This window comes from Chlorocebus sabaeus, chromosome 17 (assembly GCF_047675955.1).
Source record: "Chlorocebus sabaeus isolate Y175 chromosome 17, mChlSab1.0.hap1, whole genome shotgun sequence".
Lineage (NCBI taxonomy): Eukaryota > Metazoa > Chordata > Mammalia > Primates > Cercopithecidae > Chlorocebus > Chlorocebus sabaeus.
Genome location: NC_132920.1, coordinates 61,677,618 through 61,689,622, shown reverse-complemented (window position 1 = coordinate 61,689,622; position 12,005 = coordinate 61,677,618). Strand labels below are relative to the sequence as shown.

The 12,005-nt window shown below is 35.3% G+C and overlaps 1 protein-coding gene across 16 annotated transcripts in view; it reads left to right on the top strand.

Moving 5' to 3' along the window:
• Positions 1 to 12,005, top strand: part of KHDRBS2 (KH RNA binding domain containing, signal transduction associated 2) — a 638,920-nt gene that overhangs the window by 380,805 nt on the left and 246,110 nt on the right. For all 16 annotated transcript variants that reach the window (XR_012089217.1, XR_012089216.1, XR_012089204.1 and 13 more), the window contains exon 6: positions 4,505 to 4,703. Coding sequence is in view for 1 of the 16 variants with exons in the window: in XM_008013623.3 (XP_008011814.1) it covers positions 4,505 to 4,703 (199 nt within the window). In the remaining 15 variants the exon portion in view is untranslated. The remainder of the gene's footprint in view (positions 1 to 4,504; positions 4,704 to 12,005) is intronic.

Here is a 12,005-nt window from a genome sequence, read left to right as displayed (position 1 = left end):
TAAAGGACAGAGATCTAAAATATTATTTCATATATTACATAAAAATTATCTTAAGATATGCTAAGATATTTTTCAGATTCAGTTTATTTACTTAAATTATACCTGAAATACTTTCAACCACCACTATCAACATAGCCACTGTTTGTAACACTTAAATCAAAAATATCTCAAAATGTTTCTCACTGGTCAGAAACAAAAGTAAAGAATGATAAATTACCAAATAAAATATCAAGGAATACTATTTACTAGAGGCAAAATGTGGTAATTCTAGAAATTCTGTTTCACTAAAAGCAAAACTTCTGAATGTGTTCTAGAGCTTATTTATATTTTATCTTTAAAAAATCAAAAATAAGCTGTTCAATGCTGTTCAGGATCATTTGTTTATGCTAAGAATTAATGTGACGTAACACAATACTGTACTTTTTTATGGGATGAGTGTTTTATAAAACCATGTACATTTCTAAACTCATCTTGATGAGGTAAAAAAGACATCATTGCTAGTCATCTTTAATGGATTTAATCATAAGTTAAATCATATGAAATTGTAACTTTTGTAGTTCAACAAATGCCAATTTTACAGCTTTATGTGGTTGAAACTAAGTATATATTTAGGATGCCTGAGGAGGGCACACACTTTTCTATTTCGTATGCCTTAAAATGGGGGGGCATTAAAATAATGAATTTATCTGCATTTGATAGTATGAAATCATCATAGTAATAGATTTTGTTTTGTTATTGATATCCCTTAGTTGAATTTTGCATCTGGCATTTTTGAGTGGACTATATAAGATTTTAATTTCAGAGAAGCCTTATTCTAAGATTTTAATCCATTTAAATAATTGAATATAGGATAGTACATTATGGTCTGGATTTTAATTTATCTTCTTAGAAGAAAAATTTGATTGAAAGATTTTACTGTTTAATCCCATATAACATACAGATCTGATACTATATACATAAAAATAAAATAAAATTAACATTAAAAATTAAATTTCACTTCCAATGCTGTACTGATATCATTAGTGGTGCTAGCATTAATGAGAGGAAATGAAACAGAATTTTATTGTCTTCTGTTTCAAACAGTATGATGAACTGTATCTACAATTTAAAATGAATAAGAAAATAGCCTTGCAAAATAGAAAATCATATTACTAAGAGAACTTTGCATGAGTTAACAGTTGCTAATTTGAATTAAGTCATGAAATTATTACTGTATGAAGTTATTTAATTACACTTATATTCAAAAAGATGATATCTAGAAGATTTTTAAATTATATAATTTGTTGAAAATATATTTAATTAAAACAATTTACATTTCAATAATCCTGTCTATAACTTTAATTTTCCAATAATAATGTGCACCAGAGAATAAAGTGTTACATCTATATATTGTAATAATAATTTATTTTGAATAATTGATGAATGAAAATATATGACATCTCTAACACATATCACCATTACATGTTGCAGTGAGTGCAGTCACTGGAAAATGAAACATTAGGGGTAAATTTTGAAGGCTTTTGTTTACCACATTGAGAACTAATACATAGAACTAATAGAGTTTTTTTAAAGAGGAGAGTAATCATATTTATTTATATGAAAGACTACTCAGTTATCACTGTGGATGATGCAGAAGAGTTACAGTGATTGAGAGAGACAGAGAAACTGTCTTATAGCAGGGGAGCCAATAAAAAAATGAGTCCATCATCCAAGGCAGATAAAAATGAGCAGCATTTGGAATAGACAGGGATAGGGCCAGATTAGAGATTAACATTTATATGAATTAATGCCAATTAGATGTTGGATAAGAAGGGTTCCCCAAGAGAAAGATAAATTTTGGTGTCTAGCCTGATGAGAAATTGGTGATATCATTAAGAGTAGGTGAAGGATCAAATTAAATGAAGAATATAATTATTCCTGTAAATAATCTGAGCTCTGTGGATGGCTGGTGTGACCTCGGGCAGGTAACTTGTACTCTCCATGCCTTAATATCTCAACTTATGTTTAAAATAGTTTAGAACTGCCCACATGACAAGCTTGTCAATATGCTTCAATTAGAGTATTCATTTAAGGCAGTGGTTCCCAAATTGGCCTGTATTTTGGAATCACTGGGAGCTCCCTGTCTCCAGAGATTGTGGTTTAATTGGCCTAGGATATGGCCTGGAATTTGGAATTTTCAAAAGATTCTCAAGTCACTTTAACATGCAGGCAAGTTAAGAAACTTCTGATATAAGGAAGACAAGCCAAGATATGGCATTGTGTTAGGAAGAAAGAGATTATAGTCATCATCAGAAGTAGGGATTGCAGGGTGCAACCATGAGATCAAGGATAGAAATTGGGTACATCCAGATTCCAAAGTGGGTCCAGGAATAGAAGCCAGTGAAGGGGGATAGGGAGTAAGAAAGAGGAATGAGGAAAAGTAGAGAAAAGCAGAGTCATAAAAGTCCGAAGAAACATTTTCCAGATCATGGTCCACAATCTTAAAAATAGTAGAAATGTGCTGTGGCATGGAGACTGTAAAGAAATCTAGTGGATTTGGAAATCAGTAGGCTACTGGTGATCTCAGTCAAGAGCACTTTCAACAGAGGGGTGAAAGCAAGAACTAGACTGATAGCATTCAGTTCAGAAATGTAGAGGAAGTCAGACAAATAAAGGAAAGGATACTGTGGTGTGGTTTTAGCCAGGGGCAGTATCCTAAAAAAAAAAGTGATGTGAATTAAGTTGGAGGAGAGAACAAGGAAGTTAATATTCCAGGGAAAGAACATAGTGGATAAGAGGTAATGAGTCAGGTTCAGGAGACAGGTTTGCTAGGGCTGTGTCTGGTAGTCAGTTGATGAAGGAGGAAAATGGAAAATTAGATTTGATATGATGAGCATCATATAATATTAGAGCAGAAGGAAGTACTAAAAATTTAGAAATCTGCATTTTACTCATTAGAAAAATATATCTACCTCAAGCCTGGGTAGTTATAATACTTACCCATGACTATTCAATGGTATAGTGAAGACTTGTGCATATATTTTACAGTAGGGTGACCATATAATTTATTGTCCACACATGGATACTTTTGAGAGTGTTAAAATGTTAAACTGAACAGGAAGCTAGGACAACAGTTCTAAAACCTGGACATATGCTCATCTTGCTAATGAGGAAACGGAAATGTGCTTGGAGGAGCAGTGAAGGCAAAATTGGTTTTTGCATCCCTTTATATATTATCATGATAATACAGAATACTGTATTCTCAGCCATGTTGTACTTGAAGCCAGCACTGGGCCTCTGGGTCTTTGTGTTTCACCTTCTCCCAATCTAGGAGAGTATTCTTTATACATTAGACTCACAATAAGTTCTCTGATCATTTCTCTATTCATCAGCTCTATAAGCTATTTAAAACTTTTAAAGGCTTTTCCTGCATTCGTATTCTTCACTCATAAAAGCTCACTTTTATTTTAAGCAAGAAAGAGCAATCTGACTGCTATTCATAGCAGACAGCATAACCTACGTCCCCATATGTGGCTACAGCCAAATACTGTGATTGTTGACATCCCAATGATCATCTTTTTTTTCCCCAAAGCTTTAGTGTTCCCACTGAAAGCAGTGCTATCTAGAGGCCAACCTTTCAGACATAATAATAAAAAGTGAAATAACTGTGCTTTTGCCCAAAGACTTCAGACAAACACTCAACCTTTCTAAAAGCTTCAAAATACCATAAAAATTGGCTACAACCATTTGATCTTACACTTTTATTGCAAGCTAATTTTGTATCAAGAACTGCAATACAAAGTATTCAGTCTATTATTTTTATTACAGATACTAAAGTATTCCTCTAACACCATAGTTACCATAAGAAAATATATTCTGTCAGGAACTGCACCCGCTCAGGGGGTTACATGCATGATGATAAATCAGTGACAAAGAGTTGTGATTTCAAGTGACCTCAAACTTAAGCTGCTGTAATAAAATGATATCACTATGGTTAGACTTCCACATTTTATTTAAGTGCAGACAACTTTTTTTTTTTTTTTTTTTTTTTTTTTGGTGAATGACAGTATTGTCCATCACTGTCTATAATCCCCAGCATAGAGGAGATGTAGACATCTAGCTGCTCAGTTTCAGAGATGGTCCAGTGAGTCATATATCAGACAATGCTCTGATTTGTGTCTTTTTGGAGAATTTGGAATTTAATGGGGTTATATTCAGAGTGGGTTTTTGTTTGTTTTTTTCTTTGCTTTGGGTTTTTAGTTATGTAAAAGACAATAACAAAGTATTTTACATGGTTTTTATAAGAACTAATCATAGTCAGTATTTACAATTACTGTCTTCTGTAGATATCAACACACTTTATATCTTATATAATTTCTATTAAACACACACACACACAAAGAGAGAGAGAAAGAAATTTGAATTTCTTTCATTGTGTGGAGGCTGTGAGATGAAAGCTTTTTCTGTGATAGGCTCTTTTCTCGCATCACCTGTTTCTCATCTATACATGACTTGTTTCTCTTAGGGGCCGTGGGGGTGCCATTCCTCCTCCCCCACCACCTGGACGAGGTGTTCTCACCCCTCGAGGAAGCACTGTAACCCGTGGAGCCCTTCCAGTGCCACCTGTAGCAAGAGGTGTCCCTACCCCTCGAGCCCGGGGGGCACCAACAGTGCCAGGATACAGGGCGCCTCCTCCTCCAGCCCATGAAGCTTATGAAGAATACGTAAGTACTCTCAAGAAATAAGTTGTAAGGATGAGTTCAATTGATTAGTTAACAAGCTACGTCTCAAACCGTTCATATACCGTGAATATAGCAGGTAATGTTTGTTGCAGAAATGAATGTCATTTGCAACAGAATTTAAGCAGTGCATTTAAATTTAAGAGAGCATTTTGAGAAAAGGTTTCGTTTTACAGGTGTCATCACTGTTAGTGCTAGTTAAAGAGCTTGTATTTTAAGAACCAAACTATCCCGAGGCTTTCTTATCCTTAGGAAGTTTGATCAGATTTCAAATGAGAAATAATTATAAACAAGGTGAATTGCCATGTATTCAGAGATTTCCGGAACTTGATAAATATAAGCATAAAACTCAGAAATATTTGACAAATATAATATGATTATATTATACACTTTGGGACTATTGTAAGACCGTGTGGCTGGTCTTTCATTTATATATCCTGACTCTTTCTTTCACCATATTAAAGATGGGATTGGCATAAAAAAATTCAAAAAATTATACAATGAACAGAAGAAATGCAGTGTTTCCAAGCATCCCCCTCCTTTCCTATCTACTATTATCTTTTAGTCATCTTATGTATCTAAACATCTTTTAACCTTTAGTTCTGATTGTCAGTATTCCACTAATTACATTATGGTCCTTGTTTTCATTTCTCCGACTAGATTGTGAAACTCGTAAAAAGGGAAAATTTACTAATAGTGTAACAATAGGAAGTCTTCTGTAAATGTTAAATTTAACTGATGCAAGCCAGATGATTGTACTATGAAAAAGATTTATTTTGCCTTTAACCTCTCCAGCATGTCCATCTCCTGATCTAGGTATTTGTTTCATTCAACTGTCCAAAAGCATGCTGTCCTGTTCAACGTCTTATATAAATTATTGCTCATTAAATATAAACTCGTCAAATACAGTTACTGTCACATACGGGGCACTCAAAACATATTGACTGGTTAATAGTCAAAACTTAACTATAAAATAAAGTGAATATAGGTTATAGGTATTACTAAAAGTATACTAATTTTATCATGTATTCATTTTTAGGAATAATGTTATGCTTAAATATGAAATATTGACTATTATCTATAAGAGTGAAGTCAGTGTAAAAATCCACTTCTACTGGAACAGATGAAATGTGTTCATCTAAGTATCTTTACTACATCAAGTATTAATATTTAAAAACGTAGACAATCTTAAAATTGCAAAACCAGAACCAGAAATCATATTCTACTCTGCAAAAAACCCACAAGTCAAAAAAACTCAGGGACTACACCTAGTTCTGCCATTTCTTGCCGGAGACATAGTATGTGAAAAATAAGTACTTGTTTAAATGAATTAAAAATCCACAACAAGGGTGGCAGGATCACTTTTATCTTTGAGGAACTGTTTAGCTCAACAATCTTTATGTACGTTGTCACTATGGTGTTTTTGTCCTCCAAATAGAGGCTTAAACAGATCAATTTTTAAAATTAATAAGAGAGAAAAACTTTTCAGGTAATAGTAGTTAACATTGTTATTAATAGAAGAATTTACACAGCATATTTGGGACTGTGAAAGAGGAGACTGGCAAAACAATGGTAGCCTTTCATGTGCATTCCAATTTATAGTGAATACATTACTAGAATATGAGTCAAAAGTAATCAACAAAAGCATAAATAGTTTATGGACATGTAGGTGAAAAGGGTTATACTCTGAATGGGAAAATTTAGGAGGTGAGGATGTGCCTTAGAAAAGATAACTGAAAATAGTAAAATATTAAATATTAAGTAATCTGAAATTATTACTTAGATTTTAAAGAACCCACTTGCTTTTATCTGTTCAGTCAGTCAGGGGTCACTGAGCCGCCATCTTATTTTAGGTGTGTTCTCAAGGTCCTGGAGACATATCTGTGAACAAATCAAACCAAATGTCTGCTTTCATAAAGCTTACATTTTAGTGGGAAGAGACAGAAAACAAACATATGTAAACAAATGAATAAAAATTAGTGAGGTAGAGATAAGTGCTCTAGAGAGAGATGAGGAGAGTCCACTACCAGAAAATGGGCGGTTAGGGAAGGTCTCTCTGAAGTGGAGGCATTTGAGCAAATGCTTAAAATAATTGAGGGTCTTGGCCAGTGGCTGCCTCTGTAAACACTATCCCTGGTAGAGGAAACTGCAAGCATAAATGCCCTGAAGTGGAGCCTGTTTGAAATTTTTGGGGATCAGCAAGGAGGACGTTAAAGCTGGAGCAGAATGTGTGAGGGAGAGGTAGCAAATAATATTGGGGCAGTGGACAGGCCAATTCATGGTGCTGTTGGAGGGTGCGGAGGAGGAAAGTGGCATGCCTAGATTTATATTTTAAAAGGTGTATTCTGCCTACACCATGGATAATAGAACGTGAGGGTGGAGGTAAGCACACAAGTGGAAACAAGGAGACTGTTAACTGGTTGCGGTGCCCCCGCACCCACCCCATGACAGGATGATGGAAGGGATGAGAGGACATTCAATTCTAAGTGTACTGCAAAAATCATCTGTTAAGATTTGATGATGGAAAATATGTGGATGTGTGAAAGAAAGAGGAGTAAAGGAATGTTTTTATAAAGTGAAGGTGATTAGAGTGAATGACTGGATTAAATTGAGACACTGTTTATTGAAATGAAGATATCACAAGGGAAGTTGAAGGTTCAGTTTGAGATTCCTAAGTGTCACTGGGTGGACAGGATGTGGCATTTCAAAACAGCAGCATCTCAAGGTCTGAATTCTAGCTTTGTCACTACCTGTGTAATTTTATGAACACTTTGAGATTTGGATTTCTCTTCTAACGGGAATAATTGTTTCAGCCTCTCAAGACTCTATTGAATATTAAAAATAAACATTCATAAGCACTTATAAGCATGCGTAAATACCTAGAATATTGTTGGTATTCAATAAAAGGTAACTATTACATAAAATTTTTTATCATATATAATATTCTTTAATTTTTGTTTGTGGTAAGTTATGGACCCTTTGAAGTCATAGATACTTATAATCTATTTTTTGTGAATCAGGCATTATTGATTGCAAAAAGCAGACGCACTTTCAACTTCATTTAGGAAAAGTTTTAAAAAACTGGCTTTGGGGAAGTGCCATATGAATATAAGTTCATAAAGTCCTGCCATAGGAATGCCAGGAATTCCATCTGGGCTTAAGAAAGGTCTGTACTAGCCGGGCACGGTGGCTCACGCCTGTACTCCCAGCACTTTGGGAGGCCGAGACAGGTGGATCATGAAGTCAGGAGATCGACACCACCCTGGCTAACATGGTGAAACCCCGTCTCTACAAAAAATACAAAAAGTTAGCCGGGCATGGTGGCATGCGCCTATAGTCCCAGCTGCTCAGGAGGCTGAGGCAGGAGAATTGCTTAAACTCGGGAGGCAGAGCTTGCAGTGAGCCGAGATCGTGCCACTGCACTCCAATCTGGGCGACGGAATGTCTGTCTCAATAAATAAATAAATAAATAAATAAATAAATAAATAAAAAGGGAATTAGAAAACTATAAGGAATCTCTCTTTTTATCTCATCTCTGTTTTCTCTGCATGTGTTTCCGTTCCATTTTATCTACATACTGGATTTTTTTTTTTTTTTTTTTGGCTTCTCTGACCATGTGACTTACATGTAGTAAAATACCTCTACCCAGGGCTGCCATGTTTTTCTGTTCAGCTCTAGTCACCAACAGATACTAGCTTCTCCATTCTGTTCCATATCCTCAGGTGGGAAAATGGCATTCGGCCAGGGTTGTCAGGTGTCTAGCACTAGTCAGTCACCTCTAACCATAGGGAAGAAGTCAATTGAAATTAGGTCTGGGATCTACCAGTCACCAATGGCAAGGGGAGGGGAGGGGAGAAGTTTGCACAATATAAACATAGTTATTGGGGACCCAGCCCCAAGGACAACATGGAGAGACACTAATTTTTAGAGAGGAAAAAGTATTATGAGCTTGGCGGACATCCCAAAATATATCTAGGAGAACATACTATTGATAATAGTAAAAAGTATATAGATATATTTTTGAAAAACTGTTTATAGCATATTTTATGAAAACCTGTCCTGTATTATATTTTCATTATTTTTATTTCTGAAAACAATTTAATGAGTAAGGTTTAATACGTGGCTGATAGGCTGCTGGCTGCAATCTTTGAAATCCTTAGTGCCCAACCCCGATTAGCACTCAAGAGCTGCTCCTCTCTGCTCTAATTTTAGACTATTGATTCCTCTGCAAGGGGTAAGAAAAACAAAAGTTTAAGTGTTTCAATAACAAAATAATAGCACCATGCTGAGTTGATGGTGAAAATCTCAAAGGAGTTCTTAACTTTCAGATAAAATTTCTTAGAAAAGCTTCCTTTTATTGTAAATCACACTACGAGTCAATTCACTCTTCAGACTTCTTTCTCCCCTGCTGAGTTTTCAGTGTTAAATTTCTGACCACATAGAATGTATTTAGGTAATCAAATCCACTCCTGGCAGCTGGCCTGACAAGAAACAGCTTACTGTAATTGAGAATGCTGTTTAAAACCATCATTAGTGTTAGCTGAGTCTTAAAAGTTTTTTGAATTTTAGTTTGTTACACATCGTAACCCAGACTTTAAATATTTTAAAGCTTTTTTTCATTGACCTTCTGCTAAGATGGTACATTTACATTTTGTAGATCCATCTTCATGATTGAAGTAGATTTGCCGAATCAAAAATAATATTTCAACAAAAGCTTCCATAGGACAAAATATTAAGCATTATCAGCTCTACCAGTGCTAAAAGAGAATAAATTAAAACTAAAACTTTTGAATACCTCCTAGGTTCCAGTCACTGTATATTAACTCACTTAATCTCAGGATAATACTAGCAACTAGTTTTAGATTTTACTATTTTAGTAGGTAAAGAAACTGAAGCTTGGAACTGAGAATTGCATCCACTTTTCTGTCTCTACAACCTCTCGACCTGATGCATTGTGTTTCCTCTTGGTAAAGAACCATAAAGTATCCTGTAGAGTACTATCTCACAGAGAACTCACACCGTTTCACACAGATCAGTTGTACTTCATACTCCCATCTAGACCACTAGCCAGTGTTTTAGTCCTCTCAGCAGTACTTAGGACATCTCCCAGTATTTATACCTGCATGAATATCTCCAACTACAGACGACTCAATACCTCCAGAAACTAAGTGCTGGAAACAGAAAAACTGTAGTCAAAGAGAAACTGTCTGTACTCTAAAAAGTATGCCATCTAGTGGGAAAGACAGCATTAGTCCAACAATTAACATACATGCATTTGCTATATAGGGCTCTTATCTTATGCTCCCTCTGTTAGAAGTCATTTGCTATTATCTCACTTACAAGATTTTATACATCCTAAAGACAGTGTTTCTTAAATTTGCTTTATCTTTTCGGTTCTAAGTAAAGTGCTTTGAATTGAACCTACTTATGATATTTAGGGGAAAAGGTTATACATATGCACACTAATACATATATAAACATGTATATTATGACAGTAGAACACAGCATATAATAAGTACCAAATAGAAAATATGCATGCTCTGGTAAAGGGAATTATCACTGATGACTATATGGCTGTTTTAGAAAACCTCTAAGAGGGTAAGAAAAACAATTGCAAGGAGACCAGAATAATAATTATAACATTTAGAAGCAGAGAGAAGAGGGAGAAAACTGCATGCAGAAGGGATGGTAAGAGCAAAGGCAAGAAAAGGAAACTTTCAAAGCAAGTCTAAAGAATCTGGAAGAACAATTTGGTGAAATAGAATTTCTTTAAGATAGCAGGGAAATAATGGAGAGAAAAGTAGAGAAGAGTTACTTATACCCTCAAGGCTAAGGTTGTAACTTCACTTATAATAAAATGCCACCTGAAGATTTCATAGCAGAAGGTAACCTGAGGTTTTGGGGAATTTCATAATTCTTAGTTGTCTAGGGTGGATTAAAGAAGAGGATGAAGAAAGGAGAAGATTTAGGGAATTAACAATAGTGAGGCTTACTGAGATGTGGCCCTAGCTATGACGACAGGTATGAGACTGGAAGTATTCAGGCCAAAGGTAAAGCTGAAGGTAAAAACAATAGGGTTTGATGGCAAATGCATTTAGAAGGAGTAAGAAAAACGAAGCAGGCCTCACTCAAAGGTGTGTTTGTACATGGGAATGGTTAAAGGAAGAGGCACAGGAAGGAAGGCCATAATGGGGAGGGGTGGACAGTGAAGGAGTGACTTTAACGCTAAAGAAGCTCCCTCCATGGCTGTGGGAGGGGCTTATAAATGTGTTTACATGGTCATCTCTCTTTGTTGCAAAAGTAAGGTATTTTACCTGCAATCCCCGGGTGACATCCCCACCTATCACACTGCCCTCTGGGTCAAATGGTGGTAGAGGGGGCATGAGTATCTGTGAAGAAGAGTTAGACATTTATTTAGTGTGGGTTTAGAGAAATATTTTGTTTGCATTATTTAGATATTGCTACTGTTCTGTTGTAGAAATATTTCCAGGAATACTCCTACCATCTCACCTAGTGTTGTGACACAAATATTCACAGAGAAAGGTTTTACGGCTATCAACTGTGAACTACAACACTGATACAGGAAGGATGTGATTAGTGGAGGAGAAATAAAGTTTGAATTGTACTGGGCCAGAATATGCTCTGTGGACAACTCTTTCAAGTCATTCAGCTCAGCTATGAAGCAGACTTGACAGAAGTTTCCCCAACGATCAGAACAATGCTAATGGCTATAACATAACTAGCAATGAGTTGTGAAACAGAAATGCACTTTTTAAAACTATCTGTAACAACTCTATTTTTTTCTATCACCCAGCTAGAGAAAAAATCCTTAATTTTCTTTCTTCTCTATAGAAAATATAATCAAAATTATTGTCCTATTAGAAGATGATCAAAACGTAGACCTCCAAAAAGCATAGGGATTCATTGACTAACAAAACAGAAATTCTGTATTGTTTTCTAGATTTTGTGATGTTAATAGTATTTTCAGGTTTAGAAAATTTACAGTTGTTTGTTATTGCTTTTCTCATTCAAAATAAATATTCACTTTCCTGCCAACTATGTGTACATAATTTTTAAATCGTTTTCTTAAACAGGGAATGCAAAATTATGTAATTTTGAGGCCCCATAAACTTTGCATCCCACCCTGAAGAGGAAAATAATGGCAACATTTATAGGAAAATACACATCTCTATGTGGGACAGAGCAGGGAGAGAGTGTTTAAAGAAAAAACTGTGTAACCTTAGTTTCTTTCTGGTACTGAAAGTCTGTTCTGTGCTTAGCTAGAAC